Here is a 27,572-nt window from a genome sequence, read left to right on the forward strand (position 1 = left end):
CGACAGAGCCAAACTGACTCTCTGGACTTAGGGCAAGGACTTTCCCAGCATTAACTCACTGAGCCCTTTGTCAGCTGCCAGGGACCCAATCCTGTCCTCATTGACTTCAACCAAAGCTGCTACAGTGAGAGCAGGATGTGTGTGTGTATGTGTGTGTCTGTACACGCACACACACACACACACACACACAAATGCATGGTCCCCAGGGAGCTGGCACATCCTTGAGTTACACCTCACTCCCAAATGAAGCCTCTGCACCAAAAATATACCCCCTACCTCTGCTGCAAGGGAGACTGTCTAAATCCCCCTATGAGCTTTCTGCACTGAAGTCATTGTTACAGAAATATATTGGCCACCATCCCCTGCAGCCCACCCCTGCTTCCCAGATGGTTTGCTTCATGTTTTCCCCTCCTCCCCTGTAAGCGCTCCAGGAGATGGTATGTTCCAGTGGTACAGCATTCAGCTCTAAAATCCATTCTTTAGCAAAGAGCTGTTGGCAACCGGCGCTTGTTCGAGTAAGTGCTGCAAGCTGAGGAAACCGAAGCACAGCTGCACTGTGCAGCCGTGGTCAAGAGCCTTCCTTCTTCCTGGCACCAGGCCCCCACGTAGGGTGGCATGACTCTCTTCAGTAGTGAGGAAGGGTGCTGGAAATGTAAGTACTCACTGCCTGCTTCTCTGTCTGATTGTGAGTGATTGTGTGTGTATGTGTGTGAGAGAGAGAGAGAGAGAGAGAGAGAGCGTGCGCGAGCGAGCATCTACAATTTCAATCCTTTTTCCTCAGACAAGCTGGCAAAGATATTGCCATCAACCGTGAATACAAAACACAGCAAAGACTAGAACTGGGGAGGTTTCCAGTCAGGCAGTGACCCTTTTCTGTGCAAAATTTGGACTCATCTCACTGCATCTGAAAATTTCCAACAAGAGCTGTTCTGGGAATTTTTTTAATGGAAGGGGAAGTGGGTAGATGAATCGTCAAGTCTCCTGATGCATGAAAACAATGTGGCTAGGATTTAAAAGGCATTCTTGACAAGCCTAGCTTGTGTGATGGGGAGTAGAGCGGGGCTACTGTGTTGGAACAGTTGCTTGCCAAGCCAGAGGGTGGTTATCTGAATTTCATGGAGGGCAAATGTAATAGTCTGGGCTTTGGAAAGTCTGGAAGAAAAGTTGGTAGCCTGATGGGCCACCTAGTGTGATGGGCCTCTTTTTATTTCTGTGCAAAAGGGAATCCATCACAGGCATAATGCATCCAGTTTCCATGAGAACGTAGAGCTGCCCTGAGCTGGGGAAACCCATCCTCTGTGTCAACTGCCTAGCTTTACTCAAAATGAGTACGAGCTGCTGTTCATAAATAAAAGCCATTTTGGCTGGGGCTGTGCCACTCACAATAGGAGCCCAGTGGAGCTGACACAACCCACTGTGGAACCTGGCACTTTTTGCCTCTCCATGTTCTGTGATTAATTGAAGTTCCAGGTGCAAGTGGAATCACATGAGGCACTGTTAGAGATTAAGACATCAGAAAAGGAGATGATGAAGGGAACTGGCAAATTAAGGAACAGCAAGTCTTCAGGACTGGATGATACTATCCAAGCACCCTGGAGGAATCAAGTGACTGAGCTGCTAATAAAATATGCCATCTCTTGTTGGAATCAGTTACTGTACTAGAGGATAAAAAGAGACCAACAACTGTACTTGCCTTAAACAAGTGTTAGGGGTGTTTTAGGGATTCACAGAACAGTGGGCCTTACTTTTGCAGCTGAGGAGTTGGTTGAAATAATAATCAAAATAGAATAATGAAGTATCCAACTGGACCTGAGAGGATACAGCTAGATCAGCATGGTGTCTACTAAAGAAAATGGTGCTTCTTGACTCTATACTGATTTAAGCACATCAACAAAATAGTGCTTAAAGAAGAATGTGGTTTATTTGGACATTCAAAAAGTCTTTGACAAAGTGTTTCAAGGGAGACTCAGAAGGTTATTGGTGTCAGATATCAATTACTGACAGAGCAGAAACTGGTTAAGTGACAGAAAACAAAGAGTAGGAACATTTTCAACATGGCTAAAGACTATCAGTAGAATTTCACCAAGGTTATTTAATACATTTATCAATGATCTGGAAAAGGATGTGAGGAAACAGAAATGTGCAGGTGACACAAGATCCATTAGATTAGTCAGCACTAGAGAACACTGTGATGATGAACTCTGGGGGGGATCTGCCTAAGCTAAGTGAATGGGCAACCTGGAGGCAGATGATATGCTGTGTTGAGTAATGCAAAGTAATGTGGAATGGAAATTAAACTACTTGTACACCTTACTGGATTCTAAATTTAATTAAAACAACTCACAAAAGTGGATAAGGATGTGGCTGTAGATAGCTGGATGAAAACCTTGGCTTACTGTGCAGTGACAGTGAAAACCACAAACAGCATGGTTGGGTGCCAAACGACTGGATGGGAAATCATGTTGAAAATATTATAGTGCTATTGTATCAAGCAGAGGTCTGGCCTCACCTGCAATACTGTGTTCAGTTCTGGCAATGTGATCTCAAAAAGGCTGCCATTATAAATGAGGGCTAGTGGTATGGACAGACTTTGAGATGCACTGAGAATGGAAAAATGGGAAGGGTTTACTGTAGAGAGCGGGCAGAGAGGGGCTGTGCGGAGGTATATGAAACCCAAAGGTGTCCATAATAATGAGTGTTTTGGAGAAGATAGATCAGGAGTTTGTGTTTATCCTATCTGATATTAGGAAGATAACGCATATAACAGTAATTCAAGGAAATACACAACCCAGTATCAGTGGGTGCATTTACACGAGACGCTAACCGCGCAGTAGCTTAATTCTACTGCGCAGTAGCATGCAGGGCAAAACCCATGCTATTATGCTACTGCACAGTGGTAGTAAGCCACTGTGCAGTTATTGTCACTAAAAAGCTGTGTGCTGGTGCTACTGTGCAGTAGTGCCAGTCATTGTATATTGATTTAGTACTTGGTTATACAAATACTTAATTTAATGCACAGTAACTATGGCACATTAATGAATGTGTAGACACGAGTGTCTCTAAGAGCTTGTTAGTGTTTTAAGACTGAATGGAGATTTCTGTGACTATTGAGAACATCCTCAGCTAACTGCGGCAGGGTGTAACCAGAACGGGAGCTCCAGGCCACAGGTCTGCCATTAATGGTGTTAGGAAGATACTTCTGACCCTGGGCAGGTTATTTCACTGTTGTTCACTAGACAGAAACTTCCACCTTCCTCTGAAGCATGTAGAGCTCCCCACTGTGGGAGGTGAGACTCTGAACCAAATGGCCCTAGGGTCTGAGACCATGTGGCAATCCATAGTTCTTCTGACTTGATGGTCTGTTGGAGTTTGCAGTGTGCGCACACTTGAAGTTTAGCTTAAAATCCCTCTCAGTACCAACAGAAATAGATTCATAGATTCATAGAAGTCCGGGGCTGGAAGGGACCTCAGAGATCATCAGGTCCAGCCGCTCTGCTCAAGGCTTCTGAGATCAGATGGCCCCAGCGAGGCGTGCGTCCAGTCATCTTTTGAAGATCTCCAGGGAAGGTGACTGTACCACCTCTGGGGGGAGCCTGTTCCAGACTCTGGACTCATGAACTATAAAGAATTATTTCAGGTGGAGGGCTGCTTACCAAGTTTTGGCAAGCTGTTGAGGGCCGCATGGGTAGCCCTGCCCTCTGGTCGCCATCTTGGGACCGGAAGTCCCGCCCCTAACCTCTGAACTTTGCCACCGGAAGTCCCTTCCCTTGCCCCTGGGAGTACTCCTTTGGGGAAGAGGGTTTGCCATCTCAGGGGAAATAAAAGAAATTATATACTAAAAATCAAACACCCATAATAATATATTTTAATTTAATTAAAAATATTTTTTTGTCCTGATTTGTGTGCATTTCTGTATATGTAGAAGTGATTGTGTAATAGCTCCAAATACAGTCTTACTCGTATATTGTGTGGGGTGTGCAGGGGTATGGGCGGAGGGGTGGGGGGTTTGTGGGGATGTGTGTGTGTGGGTATGGATGTGGGTATGGGAGCCACATGGTGCAGAGCGGCTGGCAGGTGGGCAGGAAAGTGGGGAAAGCGGTGGTGGGGTTGTGGGGGAGTGGAAGTGAGCAGGAAGGAGTGCAGGAGCATGGGGCCCGTGCTGGTGTCCTGGGGCCAGCGCCAGCGGGGCCCACAGCAGGGTGGCAGGAGTGCAGGGAGCGGGCTGAAAGGGGTCTGTGGAGCCGGGCTGGGCTGCGCCAGCAGAGAGAGAGGGGAGCCTGCCTGGCTCCATAGACCCCCTGCCGCCCAGGACCTTGCGCTCCTGCTGCCTTGCTTCCGAACCTGCTGGTGCTGGCCCTGGGACACGGGCGCGGGCCCTGTGCTCCTGCCCAGCTGCCGCTGACTCCCGTGTGCTCGGTCGCTCCCAGTCCCCCCTGCCCCAGCCCTGTGGTACTGGTGGGGACAAGCACAGGCAGCCCCGACCCTGCTGCTGGCGCTCCCTGATGCAGCCACTTGTAGCCCACACAGGGTTGCCTGTGCCTGCTCTCTGCTGCCACCGCTGCCCCGTGGGGCAGCCCAGAAGCAGCGGTGACATGACTGAGACACAGGACAGCCCCATGTGGCCTCTGGGTGACTGCACCAGGAAGCACCAGCCAAAGAGGGAGGGCTGGTTTTCTCCCACGCTGAGCACCAGTTTGTTTTTTACCCCTGCTGCTCAGCCCAGACGGGCGTGGGGTTGGGGCTGCCTGCGCTTGTCCCTGCCTTTACCACGGGGCTGGGGAGAAGGGACTGGGAGCAAGCGGGCATGCGGGAACCAGCAACAGCCAGGCAGGAGCGCAGGGCCCATGCCAGTGTCCCAGGGCCAGCACCGGCGGGGCAGCAGGAGCTCAGGGTCGCAGCCGGCAGGGGTTCGATGGAGTCGGGCCAGCTCCCCTCTCTCTCTGCTGGTGCACAGTCAAGTTCTGGTCACTTCCAGGAACTGGGTCTTAGTCCCAGCTCTGTTCAGCTCCTGGCTTTACTGTTGGAGGCTGGACTGGCAGAGACTCCACACTGGCAGGGTTAGTGCCTGTGCCCAGGAGTAAATGCTGGGAGGTTCCAATGCTGCCGGGGTGTCAGCTGGCTATGATGTGACCCAGGCTGTAAACAGAAGCTGTAAGGCAGAGGCTTTGTTTCTAAGCACAGGTGGCCAGAAACAGCAGGTTAGCAGGGAAATCTCTGAAGGCACTGGGAGGAAGAGAAGGTGATTTTCCACATTTCCTCCTTGCAAGCTGTGTCTGGAGAGGGCTGTGCTGGGAATATCAGTGTTTCTTGTCTTCAATATTTCATCCTTTTGATCTGTCCCTTCCACCCCAGTGAATTCATCAGTTCAAAAGCCACCATCCATCTGCCCCAAGGCTCTGTTCACCACACACTCTACGCATCACAACTAGTCACATAGTACTTGCTTTCCTTGGACTTATCCACAGGGCTGCTGCTTGCTGGGGCAGGTGGCAGATGGTAAAGGTTCAGTATGCACTGTAGCAGGGGACTCATGCGTAGCCCCTTTCCCTCTTTCATTCCTGTTTGACTCCACTCTCCTTTTATTTCTTTGCAGAGTTGAGGCTAAAGCCTCAGGGTGGCCCAGCAGGGGCCAGTGGCTTACATGTGAATTGGGCTATCATAATACTGCATTGCCACTGATTCAGTTGGCAACACACTGGGCCTCTCTGGCTCTTCCTTTGGCCAGAGCCAAGCTGGAGCTTGTCTCAGGAATACATATAAAGCACAATTTACAAGACAAACCTGTGACTAGGTGCTATGAAGACTCATTAGATACAGCAGGGCTAGTGTCTGTGTGGAAGGTTTAGTTATGAAACCTGGCATCATGCCATTGGTTACCCTGAAGCCAGCAACAGGAGCGAAACTGGTTGGATTTGACTGGACCACTCAAGTGTCAGCCCTACTAAAGTCTGCTGTGGAGGTTCCCTGGTTCCATTGCCCATGGACACCTGGGTTGGGACTCATCCACTACTGACACAGGGAAGGTGGTAGCAAAAGCAGCTCCCAGGGGTGAGTCAGAGTTGGAGCAGGTGTTTATCTGTGATTGGGGAAATTCTACAAGTCAGAAGTTCAGATTTGAAGCCTGTGGGAATTACCCACACAGCTGAGTCTGTAGAACGAGGCTGTTCTCACGCAAGAGCCAGTCCTTCTCAAGGTATCTGACTGCTTTTTTCTCCTGGCCCCTGAAGTAACCAGGGAACAGAACTGTGCGTGAAAATGGCAAGTAATTCAGGCAGAGGAGGGAACCAGACCTGATCAGGCTTGTGCAATGGTCTATATGGTTTTTTACTCAGATGGATTCTTTCATCCTTTTGTATCTGGGCATATGAAAGAAAGCACATGAGAGTTTAGTTCCATAAAAGGTCACCAAGATCTGGAAGCAGAAATCTTCTTTTTAACCCCAAAGCATATCTAGCCTGGGCAGTTGTAATGCCCCATTAATGGGCTTCAGCTCTTACCTGAGTGATTCCCTGTGTTCAGGCCCCATATTCAAAGCAGATTTTAGTTTCTCTGCTGGTTGCCAGGTCTGGAGGGTGTTGAGACATGCGGTACCATAATGATGTTGGCACCTTGGAAACAAGACTACGAGCTACCAGCTCACAGTCCACCGAACAGTCATCAGAGGTTTTGGCATCCACCAGACCATACTGAAGCTCAAATTATCCTGAGAATCCTAAGGCACTAGATGAAATATTACCTGGCACAGTAGAGGAGAATAAACATAGTCTAAATATGAACAAAAGGGAGCAGAACTGAGCCTGGAAATTACTGCCTCCTTTGTCTAGCTTCTAACCTCAGTAAAACGGTGGAACAAGTATTGAGTGAAGAAAGCACTAACACATTTAGAGGATGATATAATGAACAATACAGAAAATGATTTAAAAGAAGAGTTGCAGGCAGGAAACTATTTCACAGTCAGGGCAGCTAGGATCTGAAACCAACTTCCAAGGGAAGTGATGCTGGCTCCTACCCTGGGGGGTCTTTAAGAGGAGGCTCAACAATTACCTAGCAGGGGTCATATGAGCCCAGTATTCTCTCCTGCTCAGGGCAGGGGGTCAGACGTGATGATCTACTTAGGTCCCTTCTGACCCTACATCTATGAATCTATGAATTTATGAAACTCTTGATCAGTCGTTAGATAAAATGATAAAATCAGTTGTATTTAGTGGTTGGTAAATGCTTGCCGCAGTTGGTTACAAAGGTGTGCTCTTAAAAACTGAGGAGGAAACCCTTCGTTTAGGGCAATGGAAAGCAGCAACCAACACTGAGGGTGGAGCAGTAGAGGAGAAGTATTGGAAGAAGCTAAACATGTTAGTTAAGGGCCAGATTCTGATTGCCAGCGAAACAAGACAGATGCTGTTCATGGTAAGATGGCCGGTATTTGATCCTAAGTTAACAAATAACACTACCTGGGATGGGCTGTATACAACCATGAAGGTAGAAATAATGCTCAAGAATTTAGAGAAACTGGAAAGATGAGCAGAAAATTCAGTGAGATGCATCTTAGAAGTAATGCATGATGATTTATGGATAACTTCCAATACACAGATTTCAAGGGAGAGTGAATCCTGGAGTACAGCAATGTCAAGAGAGTGTCAGGTGACAAGTGCAGATTAGATGTAAATTTGCAGATGTGACTGCCAAAAAATTGCCAAAACAGCCCAGAAGTTGGGACTGTGAGAATTACTAGAGTTCTTCGTGAACAGGTGACTCTGTGACAGGGAGCTGTCGTGCAACAGGATCAAAGGGAACGCCCTATGAGGGAGGCAGCACTGGTCAAGGAGTCTAAAGCCTAGCAGGAGAATGGCCACCAATGTAGCACTGACCGCCTAGAAGTGACTGCAAAAAAACTCACTATCAGGCCAAAGATCTGGCATCTAGGAGAGCAACAACTGCCTAAAATGACAGCTCTTCTTGTCCCATCGTAGGAAGTTGGGCTCTGTGTTGGGAAGGTCCTCAAGTCAGCCATCCCAAATTCCTGGTCCAGATGTATGCAGGACATTACATCTGGGCTGCATAGGAGAACAGAGGAATGGTGAAGCCAGTGTGATGTGCAGTTGTGCAGTTCTTTGGGTGCAGTGATAAAGATGTTTTGGTGATGCACAATGTCAGCAATGAGGTAGAGGCTAGATCCAGATGCCATGTTGATAGGATCAGTGTGCTCCTGGCACAACCAGCCCAGCATCAGACCTGCCACTCGGAAAATTCTGTCTCACATTCTTTCTGTCCCAGGCAGGCAGAGGACTTGCCAGCTCCTGCTCTTTGCATGACCAACTCTAATCTCTGAGACTTCCTGGCACCTAGCCTCTTGGGGCTGGTACATGAGAGCAGCTGGCAGTGACCATTATGCTGGGACTAGTGGGGTGATGGTGTTGTTTAAAAGATTATTGCCTCCTTGCCAGCTGCACTAGCCCCATGTGCCACAATTGACAGAAGCTTCACTAAAGGGGGTTTTATTTTACCAGGTTGCAGAGGTGGGCAGCAGACCTGCCTCAAAGGCAATAGATACTGTCTCTTTGTGACACCCAGGCAAGTGACATGTGGCTGGGCCTTGTGTTTGTCTCCTTCCAGACAGCCCTCTCTGCAATGCTGACTGTATTTAAGCAGGCTCCAATGGAGCTGTAGCAAAGAAGGCTGTGATTGCTTGTCCATTTTGTTTCATGGGGTCCAAATGGGGTTGACCAGCCGCCTTCTTTACTTGGACTGATGCTTGGGTTTTAAATCAGGATAAATCATGCTGATCCAAGCACAACTGTGGCAAAATTCATGATCAAACCTGGATGCTTTCCCTCCATGATTGGGGTATTATTCCTGGTATTGCTGCTAGCGAAGTGCCTAGATTTCCCACCAAGATCGGACCCTATCACACAAGGTGCTGTACACAGGCACGGGGAGAGAAAGCCTCTGTCCGGAGATGTTACAATATACACTGACAAAGGGGATGGAAGGATAGTGGAGGCGCAAGACAAGGAAGCTTCTTGCTCAGCATCTCCCAAGTCCCTGGCAGGAGTAGAACCCAGGTCTCTGAAGTCTGCAGCCAGTGCCAGACCTACTGGTCCCTGTTTCTCTAATGAATCTCTCAAAACATCACAGCTCCAGCTCACAGTACTGAAGCTGACACTGGGTAGCGTAACAGGGTGCACCTCCAGCCTCCTACTCTAGTTACCAATTTAGCCTTGACCCTCTCACCTGCTATGCCTTGATGTTTGAGTTGGCACTACTTTAGGAGGCTGCCTTCAGAGAAGCAAAGTTCAGCCATTGGTGCCTTGCTTCACCCTGCTCAGTCATCATCACAGTGCTGATCTGTTCAATTTTCTCACCCTAGCCTGAGCAAGACTTTGTTTCTCTCTCTTTCTTTCTCTCCGCTTGTCTTGCTCTGGACTGAGCCTCCTGGCCTTCCCTGGGATTAAGCCCTTCCCAGGCTTTAGCTCTTCTCCCTAGGCTTTAGCCCTTCACAGGGCTGTATCTGGGCTTTAACTGCATAGCATGGAGTGCCTCCCAGGCACCACACCTTGGTCTCCTCCTCTCCTTCAGCTCAGACCCATAATTTGTCTCTTAGTCCTTGCACAGCTCCTACACTTGTTGAGATCTGACTTAGACTGTCTTTCTAGCCCTGTGTTTCAGTTTATATGGCCCTTAATACTTATCCTTCCAGTCACCTCACCTAGCTCTCTGAAAAACAGGGCCCAGGTATTGCCTATCCCAAATCCATCACAAATCCTTTAATTTGCTGCTCAGCCCTGTAGCTCAACTTTCTGCAGGCTGCAGTCCCTTAGGCTGCTTCCTTTCATCCTGCTCTTGCTTCCTGCCAGTAGCTGGGGTAGGGGTTCCCTGCTACAGTGGTCACCCAGAAAACCTCACTCCATGCCATGGTCCAACAGCAATAAAGGAATGTGAGGCAAGGTTTTGGATTTCTGTAACTTCTGTCATGGGAAACTGAATCACCATCAGCTCTGGCAGTTGAGGAAGATGCTTCATAGGAGTCTCCCTTTGGTGCCCCAGGCTATGAAGCAGGCCACCAATCTAGGTCATATGTAGAGAAGCTGAGGGGTCCCTTGGGGCAAATAAATGAAGCCTCTAGGCTGATCTCAGACAGAAGTTAAGTTGTTAAGCAAAGCCAGCCTTTGTGTAAACAGATCATGTATCCCTGGAGGAGACAAGCTCAGAGACAGGGTTGGGAAGGGTCCCTTGGGCCACTGCGCCTGGTTGCAGGCAACCACTTACCCAAAGATTCCTTAAAAATTATCAACTCCAAACCCTCACACACCACAACTGCAAGGCACAGTGCCAGGCACATCCTACAGCATGCTGTGGGGAAAAACAAGGGACAGTGGTACTGCCAGTATCCTGCCACTGAAATTACAGATAAGTGCGACTCAGTGGGTGTGTCTACATGAGACACTACTGAGCAGTGGTTACTGTGCATTTATTTAGGACTTGTACAAACAAGTAGCAAATACATGTGCAATAACTGGAATTACTGAGCAGTAGTGCCGGCAAATGCCTTTTAAGTGACACTACCGCACAGCAGCCTAATACTATACTGCAGTATTAGGCTGTATACAGGGTGTAAAATCATTTTAGGTTGGCCCCTCAGACCCTTTTTAAACCCTTTGGAGACTCCTGAAGTACAGCATGGACATACCCATGCAGGAAGCGGTGGTCTTATTGGGGGTTCAGGGTAGGAGATGCCAAAATGATTTTACACCCTGCTGGCTCTCACTCCTCCCTGCTGTGTTAAGGCCCATCGTGCATGTGATGGGGCATCTACCTGGGAGGACTACCAGGGTAAGGGCAATCATATGCCACTAACTGGCGACGATCTTGTGAGGGAACAGCTTGGGAGCCTGGACATCCACAAGTCAGCTGGTCCAGATGGAATGTATCCTAGAATGCTAAAACCCCCATCATACTTATAGGCTCGGCAGTGCTATGACTGAAAGAGACTTTGGGGTCATGATTGACCACAAAATGAACATGTCACCAATGCGTTGCCACAGCCAGCAAAGCAAACAAAACTCTGGCTTGTGTCTACCGATGCATGTCAAGCAAGACCCAAGAAGTCATCCTTCCACTTTACTCAGCCTTGGTGAGGCTGCAGCTGGAGTACTGCACCCAGTTCTGGGCTCCACACTTTAGAAAGGATGTGGAGAAGCTTGGGAGAGTCCAGAGGAGAGCCACACACATGATAAGAGGTCAGGAAAACAGGCCTTATGAAGAGAAGCTGAGAGGCATAGGACTCTTCAGCCTGGAGAAGCAAAGGCTCAGGGGTGGTTTGATGGCAGCCTATTCTAATATTATATAAAAGCCTTAGTCTATCTGTCTGTCTGTCCTTAATGCTTTTTTCGCACTCTGATTGGCTGACTAAAACAACTAATCAGAGTACTCCAAGAGCGTTCTGACAGGAGACGGTGCGGACATCGGGGATAGAGTGGGGGGGAGGGCAGCACAGCTGGCCTGGTCCCACCCCCACTGCAGGCAGTGGCAGCGGAGGAGGGTGGGGAGAGCAGGCCTTTCCCCAAAGCAGTGGGTGGGTAGGGTGGGGGTACAGGCCCGTTCCCTCCCTCCCCCGACTGGCCGAGAAACGGGGCAAGGCCAGACGCAGAGCTCCGTCCCTGTGCCCACCCCGCCCCCTGTGATGGCGGCTGGCTGTGAAGGCAGAGGGTGGGAGGATCGGGCCTGTTCCCCCCTCCCCCGACCTACTGAGAGCAGGGTGTGGGGCTGGACACAGGACTCCATCCCCACGCATCCGCCCACCCACGATGGTGGCCAGCCTCAAAGGGGAGGGTGGGGGGTTCGGGCCTGTTCCCCCCCTCCCCTGACCAGCTGAAAAGCAGGGGCGGGGCCAGATATGAAGCTCTGTCCCTGCATGCCCCCCCACCATGATGGTGTCCAGCTGTGCAGGGGGAGGGTGAGAGGAGCTGAAAAGTGGCAGCACAGAGCATTGGGTGATGGCACTCCGTCCCTGTCCCCCACCCCATCGTTCTTGATGGGCAGCTGCCTAGCAAGTACGTAAGGGGTGGGCATCAGGAACTGGGAGAACATCTGCTCACCAGGTCACCCCAAGGGAAGACAAGGTCTAATTGTCAGAAACTGCTGGAAAACTGTTTTAGACTGGACATAAGGACAGACTTCTTTACCGTCTGAGTCTTCGGAGTCTGGAATAGACTCCCCCCAGAAGTGGTGTAAGCACCCCAGCTGACTTCCTTCCCTTTAGGGCGCTGGACCCAACGATCTCACAAGGTCCCTTCCAGCCCTAATGTCTGAATGTCTATGTCATGCAGGCAGGGCTTACAGCTCAGCCAATGTGTACTGTAGACCAATCGCTAATTCCCATAGCACGGGGGCAGGCAAAATTCGTCCCACAGGCTGAATTGTGCCTATGGTGGACTCCATTTCCCAGCATCCCCTGCCAGTGTTGCTGCTGTTGGTTTCCATGGAGACCCCAGGAGTGGTGGCACTGTGATAGCATGGGGCCATGGTTTCCATGGAGACTGGCCCCAGCAGCCCTGGCAAGGCGTGCTGCTGGGTAGGGAGCTGCTCTGGGGCTGGGATCTTGCAGCGGTGTCAGTGTGGTTCAGAGCTGGGACAGAGCTGCAATCGGCTGCCTGCATGCCCTGAGCAAGGTAGTGCACCACACAAGATCCCAGCCCTAGCCCCGGAGCAACTCTCAGCCCTGCAGCACCCAGGGTGCTGCTGGGGCTGGTCTCCATGGAAACTCTGGCCCTGTTCTGTCATGGTGCTGCCACTCCTGGGGTCTCCATGGAAACCAGCCACAGCAACATGGGCAGGGGCTGCTGGGAAATGGGGTTTGGCTACTGGCTGGATCCACCATTTTGCCCACCCCTGCCATAGCATCACCCTCCTGAAGGCAAAAAGCTTGCCATGCAATGAGAGCACAGCTGTGGTTAGAGCATAGGGTGTTATCCTGTGGCTTGTGGCTGTGTAAAACCCCTGATGCAAAAATGCCTCTGCCCTTGTGAAATTAACCCTTCGGGCATTTGTTTGGTTGGAAAGAAAGAAAGCATGGTGTTCTTCAGGTTGTAGTTTTGGTCAGTCAGTAAGTAGGGCCCTTTTTTTGTACAAGTGAGGATTTGGTCAGTGCCATAATGTAGAAATGGGGGTGCCTTTGGAAAGGATGCCAAAGCAAGTGTGGGAACTCCATTCAGCTTCCTTCTGTTCCCCCTATTGTTTCAGGGGGCTATGTCATTTCTTTTCAGTTCCACCCTGGGTATCTTGTGCAGGCTGTGTGGCATATAGCTCTTTGGGCCTAGTACTTGAATGGGTTCATATCCCTTAACATAATATAAATACTACCATTATCATAGGTGCTCTTGTGTTCTCTTGGCCCTGGTCTATACTCTACCTGTAGCTGAATCTAGGAACCAATTTATGGCACAGTTGTACCCTTACCTGGTTACTGTGCCTCAAGACATGGGGAAATGTGGCTATGTGTAGAGAAGACATAAACTGAAACCTTGGCCATACAGAACATGGATGTTTTTTGGTGTCTGTTGAAGGATCTGGAGGACAGATGCATAGGTGACACAGGATGGCAATGCCTGTGGTAAGCTATGTATCTTTAGTAAAAAGCAGCAAGTTGGATGCTGTGTTGTCTAGAGGCTGGGACAGGGGGCTGGAACAGCGACTGACCTTATGGGCACATCCAAATGAGCATGCACATGCGCTTTGTGGTGCCTCAAACACTTTTGGGGTGATGCAAAATGTATGCAGTGCATCTGAAAAGGTTGTCCACGCTGCACATTTGCAGGGTGAAAGCAAAATTAGATACTGGGAACTAACTGGTATCTAAAAAAATGCAGCAAAAAAAAGTGGGGCGGTGCATATGGCTGCAGTGTGTACCACCCAAAACTGGAGCCTGACCGGCCAGAGTTACACTCCAGGTACCCAGATCACTGCTGCTGCAGCCCTGGGAGGCCCCCGGGACCCAAGGTAAGGCTGCTGGGACCAGCCCAGTACTGACTCCAGCCTCTCCTACCCTACCTGGAGCAATCTGCCACATGCCAGAGGTATACGTGCAGGAGCATGTTCAGGGTCGAGTAGCAGTGGCACAAATATGTGCCGCTGCAATTTTTTTCCCAGGGAAATGCATGTTCCTGCTTGTGGGGACATGCCCTATGTGTTCATCTCATGGCTCTGACACCAACTTGCATTTAGTCCAGAATTTTAAAATGTGGTCTCTGACATGGGCTACCCTAAAACCAGGTTCTCAATGGTTTCAAATACCTCTAACTGAAGTCACTGGATGCTGTGGAGACACAGTACCTCCGATAATCTTATATACAAGGCCTTAAGTCAGGCATGAAGAACTGAGGTCTCCCAAACCTGAAACTGGTTAGGAAATGGGCTCTAATCTTCCTGTATCTCCAAATCCATATTCCTAGTATTAGGGATCATGCAGTCAGGGGGGACCTGTTTGATCATTTAGACAGGCCTTCTGCATAGCAGAGGCCACAGAACTTTCCTGAACTCATTTCTGTTTGATCTAGAACATATTTGTCAGAAGAACATCTAGTCTTAATTTAAATGCTTCCAGAGATGAAGGATTTGCCCTGTCCTTGGTGAATTGTTTCAGCAGTTAACTGTCCTCAATGTTAAAAACATGTGCCTTATTTCTAGTTTGAAGTTGTCAAGTTCCAGCTCGTACTGTTGAACCTCATAAAAGAAGGATCACGACATAGGCTGACCTCAGGGTGGGGATGAGGGGATTAGTTAGTGACTGTTAGTAAAGGTCTTTGAAGTATGACATGCTAGATTAGTCCTAAAAACCATCTGTGAAATCCATTGGTAGCCCTCTAGTTCTTGTTTCCTATGGGTCATGTTGTTTTGGAAGGGGATGGGAGCCTTTAAAAACAATAAGGAAGGATATTCAGAGCACATAAAGGAATTGGAAGGAACCAGTGAAGTTGGATGCCTGACTCCCTGAGATATTTTTTGAAAACCCTGCTCTGCAGCAATATATACAGTAAAAGCTTTATTATCCCGCATGAGTGGGGTAAGGGAAGTGCCGGTTATCTAAAAATTCTGGTTATCTGGGAGTTATACCTTGCACAGCCAAGTTCACAGCTGGCCCAGCAGGCTGGTAAGTTTCTTTTTATCTACTTTCTTTTATCTGTGCACGGGCAAGGGTGGGCTACAGTTGCAGGCTAGGCTCTGCTCCCTGCCTCTGCGCCTCACTGGCACTGCTTCAAAAGCAGTGCGATGTGGCACAGTGCGGTGCCAAGTGCATCCCGCCACTAGGTGGGCCGGACAGCAAGGTGGGTCAGTCCCAGCACTATTGCCGCCTGCTTGCAGCTCAGCCACCCCCGCCAGGAAGAGCTCGGCACTGCTCCGCCCCAGCCCACAGCAGCAGCCTGCCCTGCCCCATGCAGATCTATTAAATTCTGGTTAATAAAGTTTTCCGGTTAGTAAAATGCCAGTTAACACAGTTTTTACTGTAGCTGTTTTCCCTCATTTCTCCTTTCTCTGTCTTCTATTGGCCTTTCCTTCCTACTCCATCTGCTGTTCTCCCAGCTCTGTGTCACCCCCCTGCTTTCTCTTTCCCTAGATTTGGACATGGCCAGAGAACCCAAGCCAAGCCGAGCCAGGCCTGGGCAGAAGAGGCAGCATGGCAGCACCTTCTACCAGTGAGTCTGCATTGCATGTTATGCTTTGTTGGAGTGGAGGAAGGGGAAGGGACCAGGGGCAGGCTGTGTTCTGAGGGGAGCTCATTCTGGGCCTGAAGCTTATCATGAGTAGTGTCAAATGAGCCTTACAAAGTCTGGAGGCTCAGTCCAGGTAAGACCACTCTCCCAAAAGACTCTCCCTTCCCTCCATAGTCTTCCTCTTGTTGTTCACCAGGCCAGATCGTGCCCCAACCTTCAGATCCTCCCGTTATAGTGTCCCAGACCCCTTGCCAACCTACCACTTCACACCTTGGCCCTTAGCTTGTACAGTGTTCAGGTTCGGCACTCTGTGCTGGACCCCTGATGATGTCTCTGCTCAAGCCACATGAAAGCAGAAGTCCCAGGTGAATGGATACTGCCATAGCTTTCAGCATGGCTAAGCCTGCTGCTGAGGTGACTCAGCTTCATTTTGTTTTAAACCTCATACCCATGCTTCTCTCCATCCATCTCTATTGGTCCTGCCCCTCTAGTGGGCAGAGGATCCAAGTAATAAAGGACCTGTAAGAGATGAGCCTGTTTCTTTTGGGCACTCTTGCATTTATGTCCCAGTCATCTTCACATGTTGCTTTCCATAGTGGTCCCAAAACTGTTGGCTCATTGACTCAGTAGCTCTGAAGATTAACTTGTATTGTAAATAATGTAGTGAAATGCAGGCTTCAGCCTTTAACTAATTCCCTAGAGATATTTGTCCCTCTCAGGAAACCATCCCAGGTAGAACTGAGGAATATGCAAGAATTCCCTCACAGTGGTATGCACTATATGGAGGAGAGCATAGTAGAGCCTTTGCCTTATGCCTCCATCCCCTTGGGGCTGGGGGCGAAGGGATCTCACTTCCATTTCAACATCCAGCTGGGTGCGGCAATTACTGCTCATTTTCACAGCCCCTGGGGGAGAAGAAGCTTCTGAGACCAGATGCACTTCTAAACTATCTCAAGAACATTTTATAGATCTAGAGGTCTCTAAATCCAAAGCATTTCCAGATTGCTCTAGACTGCATTCTCAGTCATCTTGAACTTCTGTCTTCAGATGACAAGTGATACAGTGGTAATTTTGTGGTTCCAGAGCTCCAGAGGTTTGCCCATGCCTACCTAGAACTGTATTAATCTGCAGGTAAGGAAAAGGAGCTTTGAATCATCTCAAAGGCCCAGCCTTGCTGACCAGCCATTGGCTCCTGTGTTGGCTAGGCTGCCAGACACATCTGCTTGTACCTGGGGCAGGGTCTCGTGCTGTAATGGAGTTTCTTTCCACTGAGGGGCAGAGCGTGTTGAGACTGCTTCTTCCCCCTGCTTACACATGGGTCCTTACTAAAGGTCAAGCCTGAAACTCTAGATCTCTTGCCAAGATGGTGGAGCTTCCTGGGTCTGCACCCAGGCTTTTCTCTGCATGTATCAGCCCTTCTGTATATAATAGGACTGAACCAGAATTCAACCTCCCTGAAGAGAGGGTAAATTTGGGCCTGGAGCCCATTTCTGCTTATTGTTTGCCAGCCCAGCATGCACACATTAGCATGGAAGCAGCATAGCAGAGTGCCTGGCGCTGGGGCAGATGTACAGACCTTGCCTTTTGCAGGCCTAATTGTTAAGCGGAGCAGTAATGGAACACAGCCTGGCTCTGCTCCCTGCAGGGAGAGAGGCAGGATGGGCAGCCACTGAACTTGTCAATTAAACTGCAACAAGTCAGCTCTTTCTCCTGGGCACTGACCTGGGATCACAGGCAGGGCATTCTGAGGAGTGGGAAGAGACACTGCCTGCCAACTGGAGCTCATTCAGGGCTCCAACTTGTTAGAAAGCTCCTGTGCATAATCTGGTAGAACTAATTTGCTCTGTTTGTTACCATGGGGATGGTGCAAGAGAGTGCTGGGGAGGAGGCAGAGAGGGCATTGTAAGGAGGAGGACATTTCTGGCCACACAGGTACCACTTCTGCTGTTTTCTCTCCCTGGTGCACAGTTCAGTGCTGAGCAGGCTGCCTCTGAGCACTCACCCATAAGGACACAGCACTTCTCATTCCAAGCTCTCTACAGAGGGAGACAGGTTCCTTTGTTCCTGATACGGTTTGTAAAGTGGAGCCACAGCGAAGCAAAGTGACTTGCCCAAGATCACAGAGCTGGTCAGTAGCAAGGCCAGTTGTTGACCTCAGGTCTCATAAGTCCCAGACACACATTCTGTTCATTAGATCTCACTAACACCTCTTGGTTCACACAGCTTTTGTGGTCCCAGGACTCAGGCAACCACAAGAGAGTAGTGACCTACAGGAGGCAGCCAAGCCTGCTGAACAACTTCAACACTTGCTGAAGTCAGCGAGAGCAGAGAATGCTCTGAACCTACCAGCTCTTGGGATGTAGCTGTTGGCACACCCAACACGGGTCTTAGAATTTGGAGACACAGCTTGTGTAGGAGAGCTGCTGCACCTCAGACCTCTCCATGATTCATTAGGCTTGATTGAACTGCCAGCATGCTCGGTGCCAGCTAATCCACCAAGAATGGCAGCACCAGCTTTCCTCTATTGGGTGAGACCACCCTAGTGCCATTCCTTCATAATGCACCAATCACCTTTACCTATCCCTGGCAGTTAAAACTATTGGGAGCACAAAGCTGAGCTAAGCAAGGACTTGGAAAAAAAACACTTGATCTCATATGTCCATGAATCAAAGCTAGGTCTTCCATGTGCCTGGCAAGGATGCAACCACTGAACCACTGAAGCTCCAGCTGTCCATAGGAGTGTTCTGTCCTGGGAAGCTGTATTGTTCTATTGTTTTGATGCAGGCTCTTCCCCCTTCCTGTTGCCTGCTCCATCACTGTCAAGGACACAGGTCTGTTTGCTGGGCTTGGGGAGAGGCTCATGGGACAACAAGCATGTTGTTGTCTGTATTTAACCACCAGCCTTAAGCAGGCTCTGAGGGCTCAGGACAGGCTGGTCGTGCCCTTTTTTACTGCTGCTATATGACTTGCCCAGCAGAGGCAGTGCTGGGCTTACAGAAAGCTCTGTTGTCCTAACAGTATGTTAGAGTAGTTGGTGAGGGAGTTAACTATCTTTTTGCCTGTTAATGAAAATGATTTGGCTTCTGGCATTTTAGTGGGAGGCTGGTCTGGGAGCAGTTGGCAGAGGGGAGCAGGACTAGTTATGACTGCACTGGAAGCCTCTGCTCTGCCTGTCTCTGCCCTAGCCAGCTGGCTCTGATCTAATCACTCAACAGATGGAATTGCTCTCTCTTTCTCCCCACAGTTGTTAGGTTCCCTAGTGGGAAACTCCCTGAAGGCCTGTCAGGAAGCCACTGTTCAAGCCTGGCTCTGCGGCTGCATGCATGCGATCAGGTTATACCTGTAGTCCTGTTGGTGACTATGGTGTCAGGAGAGTTTATGTCCCCCTGACTACCATAAGAGCTTGTATTGCCCAAAGATGAATGGGTAGATATCCCAGGCCTACTCTCAACTACAAAGTTCTGCTAGCAGTGCCCCAGCTTGGAGTGCATCCCTGCCCAAAGCTATTCTGCACAACCCTGCATTCAGCCAGCAGTTACACCTCTGCCAAGTGGACTTATTCTTCTGCCACCACGTGGCAGCCAGCAGAAGGCATGTGTAGACATTGTTGACGTACCATGCATGGTCCTTCTGGGACTACTGCTTTCCCAGGATTCACTTCTTCCTCTGGTGGCACTGCATCCGGGAGGAGTAGTGTGGAGCTGGCAGGAAAGCAGGAGGATATACCCACTTCAGCAGCTTATCACTGACAACTGCTGTCTGCCCTTGGATATTTGGATGGCAGAAGCACATAAGTATAGATGAGGCCCCTGCATCACCCTGCACTGCCATCTGGTATGCTACTAGGGCTCGCTAGCTATTGGGATCAGTACCTGATGGTGCTTCTGTTAGGACAAGGGCTCAGCTCTCAGCAGCACAGCACATCATCTCTGTAGCTAGAGTTGAAACCAGTGGGATGCTGGAGTTGTCAGGGCAAAGTCATTTCCAACCCCCATGATGAGCCGCTCCCGGAGTAGGAAATGGAAAAGGTTCTTGCTGGGGTGCAGGACATGGCTCTGGGAATACCCTACGCATGTTGCCCTCTGGGAGATGGCAGTGTACTGCTGATAGTCTTGTTGGCAAACCTTGTGTTATCCCTGTCAGGGGTTCTGTGTTTTGTTTGCACAGTGTGCTTGGCTCTTGTGCTGTGTGAGGGGGAGCAGTGGGTGTTTTTTAGGACTATTCAGATAAATGGCTGCCTGTGAAAGCAGGGGATGGGACTTCATGGTGTAGGACCTTGTGTCTTGCGCTCCCCAGACTCTGACCTCAGAGCCCTGTCCTGCACTCTCAGCTCCTCCCCTTTTTTTTCTGGCTTATGTTCAGTCAGTCTGCCCGCTCTGTCTTTTCCTTCTCTCCTTCCATACTTACATCTTTTCACCCCATCCTTTCTTCCTGTGTCTTCTTCCTACACACTATTATCCCATTCAACCCACATGTGCCAGCCTTAAACCCTCTGTCCCATGGAGCCCCTCCAGAAGCGGTGTTCCTGAGGGATTCTCACTCTCCCACTCACCCCCATCTTTCTCCTTCTCTTTGGCTCTCACAGTTCTCTGTCTTGACTCAGGTGTCAGGTGTAATTGGAACGTCACCACGCTCACCCCACTTTTACAAAGTGGTTGCTGCAAGCACAGGTTGACCCAACTCCTTGAACGCTTCATTCAGACCAGTGCCATATGGCTCCACAGCTGTGGTTACCAGTGCACTTACCCACTGCTGATCCCCTGCTGCCATTTCTTAGGAGATTCTCAGCCTGGACTCTCTTCCCCTTAGCAATATTTGGTCTTTATGCATATGTGATGTGTAGGGAGGGCACGGGGGTGGGGGAAGGGGGGCACGTGTCCTCCCGATAGGGCTCCTGCCAGCAGCTCCAGCAGTGCCTGTGTGTGCACCCCCAGACTTGGAGGCACCAGTCGCCCATGTCTTTATGTGCTGAAGTTCTTGGCAGAATCAGGGTCTTTGTGCTCAACAGAGTCCAGGATGGAGCCCTGTAGCCCTTGCTTTGTTCTTGGTCTGTGTAAATGGCAAGCTCTGTAGGGACTGGTGTCAGAGTGGGCAAGATGACAGACCCAGCTAGTGCATGCAGGTCTAGCTTCTCCTGGCAGATATTGCTTGAGGGAATGATTGTATAAGGCTGGGACTCCAGGTCTGTCCTAGCTGGAGTCAATATAGGTGGTGGTAGAGAGCAGGGCTGTCCAACTAATGACTTGCAGCCTGTGAAGGGTCAGCACATGGCCCACAGGCCCCTGCAGCCATGTATCCCACAACATGTGTTAGGGTGGGGGGCAACACACCATCAATGCTTCCTGTGCAGTGGGGGAAAGAGGAAACCTAGGGGCCTGCCCCCACGGCATATGGCTTGTGGGGTGTACTGTCCCTGGCCATGAGGAAGTTGAACAGCCCTGGTATAGAAGTGGTTCTCACTCTTTTTAAACTCAGGGCACCCTCAGAAAATTCCAGCTCTTGGCTTTCACTCATCTCTTGACTACAAAAACATAATACTTCTCTTAAAAAGAACTCAGAAAGCCCACAACAGATCAGAATGGTTTTGACATTACAGATTCCTATTTGAAATATCTGGGTTTATCTTGTGAATCGTGTAGGTGTTTGCACACCAATAGTGCTACTATTGTGTGGCATCCCACAGCAACCTTGAAAAGATCTCTCAGCACCCTGGTTGAGAATCACTCATCTAACTACCTTGCTGGGATCCTATGATCCCTGCTGACTTCCTGCCCCTGGGGCAGGGGGCTGGACTCAATCTTCCAAGGTCCTTTCCAGCCCTAATGTCTATGAAAACTATGAATCCACTCAGCTTACTTCAGGAGGATTTGCTATAGAGCAGGCCCCTGGGCTAAGTACAGACAGTCAAAGAGCCCAAGGTTAAATCAGTCTTTGCAGGTTAGTTTAAACTGCACAGATTAACATGCCCCTGGTGGCTTGGGGGGCATGCGGCGTCAGAAGCGGGAGCGTGGCAGCAGTGAGCAGGGAGCTCCTGCAGACTCCGCTGGCACTGTCAATGGTGAGGGGGAGGGGTGGCGAGCGCCGACCAGGGGTCGGCAACCGCCCACAGGCGCCACTAGCAGCCTTAAATTGTTTTGTGTGTAACTTCTTTCTCTAGCTCTGGTGGCCATATGCTCCAGGAGCTGCACACAGTGCAGGCTGCACCAGTCTTACCATGTGGACACCCCTTTCTACCACTGCGATGCATGGGCACAACCTCCCCCCATCCACACGCCCTGCCTCCCCCCGCTTCCCTGGGTGCAGCCCCAGACTCACCCTCAGCTCCTCATGCTGCTGTGCTGCCCTGTCCCCTGATGCCAGGTGAGAGCCAGGGGCACACCTTAACACTTCACAGGCTGCGTGGCCTGCAGGCTATCAGTTGGATAGCACTGTTGTTAGGAATGGTGTATCCATTCTGAGTATATAGGAGCAGGCTTGAGTAAAAGTTTTCAGTTGAAGATTTTATAGGTCAAAAAATGAAAGATTTAGGCCAACAGAAACTATTTGCAAATTCATGCCAAATTCACCACATTGTTTCAGCACAATACCTGCAACATTTTGGGGGGGGAGGGGGGATTATTTAAAAAAACTTTTGGTTTGAGATTAACCAAAACCTAATTTGATTTTAAAAATTGTTTCCTTCAACCTGAAGCCACTTTTCAATTTTGGGATTTTAAAAAAAATTTTCAATGGGAAAAACTGAAAAAATGATGCTTTGGGTATAAACCAAGATACAAATATTTTTTGCTGAGAGCAGCAAATCAGAAGCTGTTCTAGGGCTAGGTAGACATGGGCTGTGCCTGCTACCTTTGGGACTCTAGTCTAAAAAAGAAGAGCTAAGAGCAATGGTCAGACCTCTCCCAATCCTGTGCTGCTCCATGGACAAGAGCAAGCGTTCCTGCTTTCAGTTGGTTTGTATAGCATTGGCTGGGCAATGGGGTGTGACCCTGGATTCAAAGGACTGATTGTCCCTATATGAACAGCTTGGAGAGAGAGAGAAGCAGTGGATCACAGTGCTGGAAACTTGGAAAAGAGACTGGCCTGAACAAAGAGTCCCAAAATAACTCCAGGTGCAAACAATAGCATCAGGGACAGCGTTTCCTGCATTCCTGGCAGCTGCTCTTCCCTCTGCTGCCAAAGAGCTGCCCACAGCTGTGCCTTTAAAAGGAGGGCTGTTGCTATTGTTGTCTGTCAGACCAATGTGAATCATTCTGGAAACCCTCTAAAACACCATGGCCTCCAATACCACAGTCCTGTGAGCCTGAGCCAGCCATGTCCTCAGAGCAAGCGAGGGATCCAAATGCTCCCTCTGCCCACAAAGTGCACTTGGTCACTGCTTGATGCTTCTCAGTTCTGGAACAGGCCAGCCACTGCTATGGACCGTGTTCTCCTGTTTCCAGGCTGGAGTACACTAGTGTGGGAGTCCCTAGGAAGTGTGGTCCATGATTGTAGAAATGGTGCTCTGCTCATTACGGGGTGCTGATGATGCCATCTCTTGGACAAGATCATACCAGCTGGTGCCTATTAAAGATCCCTGTGGGACTTTTCGGTCATGGTGTCCTGGCTCAGTGTCAGTGTAGTAGCACTTGGGATGTACAGAGCTGCCGTCGCGTAGAAATCTGAGTGAAGGCCAGAATCATTTATCACCATTTTACAAGTGAGGAAACTGAGGCCTGAGGAAGAGAAGTGACTGGTCTGCCAAGCTTACACAGACAGAGCACCGGATGAAGAACAGAACTCAGTCCCCTGGTTTCTGGTTCTCTGCTCAAACCACTAGATCAGGGGTGCTCAACCTCTGGCCCACAGCGCCTTGTCATCTGGCCCATAGAGCTCTCCACAGGTCTGGATATTTGGCAGCTGGAGTGTGGTGGCGCTGCTTCCTTGCTGCCAAATCTTTAGACCCATGGGGAGCCCTGGGCCCTGCACACTGGATCAAACACCCAAAGCTCCCAGAGCTCAGGGCCAGGCAGGGGTGGCACCAGGCTCCATGGTCCAATCCCAGTGTCAGGGTTGGGAGGGGGTGGTACTGGCCTTCTGGGACTTAAACCTGGCATGTGGTGAGTGAGAGGGGGTGGCTCCAGGCTCCCAGGGCCCAATCCTGACATGCAGGCCTGGGAGAGGGTGGTGCCAGGCCCAGGGCCTGATTTAGCCCAGAGATGGGCTTTAGGCCACTTCTTTGGCCTGTGGGGTCAAAAGTATGAGCCCCAGTGCACTAAACTCATCGCCAGGGAGGACTATACCTTGGTTGCTCGGAGCTGTAGGGGGGCGGTCAGGAAGGCCAAGGTGGAGATGGAACTGGGACTAGCTACCCAGATCAAAGACAACAAGAAGTCCTTTTTTAAATACATAGGGGGTAAAAAGAAGGTGCTGGGTAATGTGGGGCCTCTGCAGGACACACTAGGAAATCTGGTTGTTGCACCAGACAGCAAAGCTAACTTATTTAACAATTCCTTTGCCTCCATTTTTCTGAGCAGGGACTGGGTCGCTGCCCCAGGACCCCTGTAGGCCCCAGGAGAGGCGTACCCAGGCCTAGGGTCAGTGAGGATCTAGTCAGGGAACTTCTGGAGGGACTGGACATATTTAAATCAGCAGGTCCTGACGATCTCCACCCCAGACTGCTGAGGGAATTAGCAGAGGTCATTGCAGGACCCCTGGCATGGCTTTATGAGCACTCATGGTTCTCTGGCGTTGTGCCAGAGGGCTGGAAAAGGGCCAATGTGGTTCCCATTTTCAAAAAAGGGAGGAAGGAGGACCCAGGAAACTATAGGACAGTTAGTCTTACCTCGATCCTGGGGAAGCTTTTTGAGAGAATTATCTTAGCGCATGTCCATGAGGGGCCAGCAGGGGAGGTTATGCTTAGGGGCAACCAACATGGGTTCATTAGAGGCAGGTCCTGTCAGACCAACCTGGTGGCCTTCTATGACCAGGTCACAAAATCCTTAGACACAAGTGTTGCAATGGACGTAGTCTTTCTGGACTTCAGGAAGGCCTTTGACATTGTCTCTCACCCCATTCTCATTAAAAAACTAGGAGACTGTGGTGCCGATACCTACACAGTCAGATGGGTCACAATTTGGCTGGAGGGAGTGGTGGTGGATGGGTCATTTTCAACCTGGAGGGATTTGGGCAGTGGGGTCCCCCAGGGCTCGGTCTTCGGGCCCGCACTGTTTAATATCTTCATCAGCAACTTGGATGAGGGGGTGAAAAGCACCCTGTTCAAATTCGCAGATGACACTAAGATGTGGGGGGAAGTGGGCATGCTAGAAGGGAGGAATAGGCTGCAATTGGACCTGGACAGGTTACAGGGGTGGGTGGATGAGAACAGGATGGGTTTCAACACTGACAAGTGCAAGGTGTTGCACCTGGGGGGGAAGAACCAGCAGCAGACCTACAGGCTGGGGAACTCCCTTCTTGTCAGTGCAGAGGCAGAAAAGGATCTTGGAGTCATTATTGATGCCAAAATGAACATGGGCCTGCAGTGTGGGGACGCGGTCAGGAAGGCCAACCGTACCTTGTCATGCATCCACAGATGTATCTCAGGCAGGTCCAAGGAGGTGATCCTCCCCCTCTATGTGACACTGGTCAGGCCGCAGTTGGAGTACTGTGTCCAGTTCTGGGTGCCGCACTTCAGGAGGGATGTGGACAGCATTGAGAGGGTTCAAAGGAGGGCCACCCGCATGATCAGGGGGCAGCAGGGCAGGCCCTACGAGGAGAGGCTAAGGGACCTGAACCTGTTCAGCCTCCAAACTAGTCGGGGGGGAACCAGCAGGCACTGGGAGAGTTCCTGTTCCCCCTAGCACTACCAGGAGTGACAAGAAATAACGGTCACAAGCTAGCAGAGAGTAGATTCAGGCTAGATATCAGGAGGCGCTGCTTCACTGTCAGGGTTGCTAGGATCTGGAACCAACTTCCAAGAGAAGTGGTGCTGGCTTCTACCCTGGGGGTCTTTAAAAGGAGCCTGGATGAACACCTTGCCGGGGTCGTTTGACCCCAGTACTCTTTCCTGCCATGGCAGGGGGGCAGACTTGATGATCTGCTCAGGTCCTTTCTGACCCTACCAACTATGAAAGTCAGGGTGTGCCCTTTTTCTCCTCTCACACATCTCTGTGCCAGGGTGTGGCAGGGCACTGTTTGTGCCTGACACTTTAAGGGCCAGGAGACAGCAGCTGGCAGGTGCCTGTTGAGGGCAACCATTTTAAATTCAGGGCTGCCCATATAAACAGGTCATTTTGGTGCTGGGGGCCAGGCAACAACTTTGCCTGGCTGCAGGGCTGCTGGTATCAACTGGAGGTAAGGGAGGAACTGTAGGGGATGGTCAGGAGGCTTCTGGTCCTGGGCATGACCAGAACTGCACCCTGCTGGGAGTGGGTGGGAGCCCCCAGGAAATGCCAGGCCAGTTACCACCCCGGTGAAAGGTGGGTTGGGGCACCTTAACCCCTAGCCCCCACAACTGGGTGACTTACCCCCTTTGTAGGGTCTAGAAGGTGGACCCCAGAGAGAGTTGAGCCATAGACTCTTAACCTGTCTTGACATTCCCCGACTGGTCCAAGCTGGGGCCAGGACTGGAAGTGTCGAAGGGCCGGGGGCCCACTGCGAGGGATGCCCAAGAGCCGAGGGCCTGGGGTTCCGGCTGGCCTGGAGGTGGGCTAGGGCTAGTAGAGCCAAAGGTCCTGGGGGACCACACCCATAAGGGGGGAGCAGTTCAGGGAGATAAGCAGCCAGGAATGAAGGCAGAATAGGCTGCCTGAATGGAGGGATCTAAGTGGGGTCCAACTGGTAGGATTCTGGGGCCTAGTGCAGGGTTGGATATGGATAACATCTGGATGCCATCTGCAAGGCTTGGGTTGCAGCGTAGGGGAGGAACGGAGCCACAGATAGTACCCCCTGGCATCGGGGCAAGAAATGGGCAGCCTCCCGCTTAAGCAACATCACTTAATTAATTAACAACGAGGCATGGCAGGCGAGAAGGTGGGCGGTTAGCCCAGAAACAGGTGGGCGGGCCACTGGGAAATCGTCCCCGAGAAGGCCCCCTGTTACATAGGCATAGGCATTCCTCCATCTTCCATTCCCAAAGCACTTTGGGACGAAAGAAGTCAGCACCAGCTAGGCTGTCTCTCCATCCTGGCTTGCTCTCCCACATTGTCTTGGTCTGATATCTCTCACCTTTTTCATGCCCATATATCCCACTAGTACTATGTTACCCCATTGTGCCCAGTTGGGCTGCAGCTCAGAGACACCATCCAGAAATGGTCCTATGGGTTTGGTGCTCCTTCCAAGCACATCTGTGACTGGCAGTACCTGGCTTTTACTTGGGTCTTGGTGGACAAGGAGGAGGAGATTAGAAGGAGCATCAGGGTTCACATGTCAACACTTAGTGCAGAATTGTGACTGTGCATCTGGGAGAGATCTTCCCACTCCTTCATACTTGCTTGTCTTCATTGGCCCATGGTGGATTTCACAAGATGTTCTGGGAGTTGGTGTGAGGATGTGAGAGGGTCCTTCCATCTGTGGCAGGAGTCTGCTCAGCAGGAGAGAACTGGAGCTAGGAGGAGGTGCATCCATGTGGGAGGAGGACCCTTCTTTGATGCTGTGGTCTGCAGAATGAATGAGCTGAAGAACCCCTGGTCACTGGCACTGTGTGGACTTTCCTGCTTGCCACCTTTCATTAATCCTGGAATTGGAGTGCCTTGTCCATATGGCCTCAGGACTTGGGGTTGCCACACCTGGGGCTTGGTGTTGGTCCATTCTAGATACAGGGGAGTTTGGATCTGGGTCCAGTGAACTCACTAGTGTTTGGATCTGACCTGGTTCTGGTTAAAATATTTCCCT

At 50.4% G+C, this 27,572-nt stretch overlaps 1 protein-coding gene across 2 annotated transcripts in view; it reads left to right on the plus strand.

The window, feature by feature from the left end:
* The first annotated feature begins 459 nt into the window (after positions 1–459).
* Positions 460–27,572, plus strand: part of LOC102562750 (RNA-binding Raly-like protein) — a 47,286-nt gene continuing 20,173 nt past the window's right edge. The window contains exons 1-2 of one of the 2 annotated variants that reach the window (XM_019488960.2): positions 460–652; positions 15,574–15,686. In XM_019488960.2, coding sequence (XP_019344505.1) covers positions 15,616–15,686 — 71 coding nt within the window. In that variant the 5' untranslated portion in view covers positions 460–652; positions 15,574–15,615. The remainder of the gene's footprint in view (positions 653–15,573; positions 15,687–27,572) is intronic. The other variant, XM_006275599.4, reaches the window with a different exon arrangement.

The sequence above is a fragment of the Alligator mississippiensis genome, chromosome 10, assembly GCF_030867095.1.
Source record: "Alligator mississippiensis isolate rAllMis1 chromosome 10, rAllMis1, whole genome shotgun sequence".
Classification (NCBI taxonomy): Eukaryota; Metazoa; Chordata; order Crocodylia; family Alligatoridae; genus Alligator; species Alligator mississippiensis.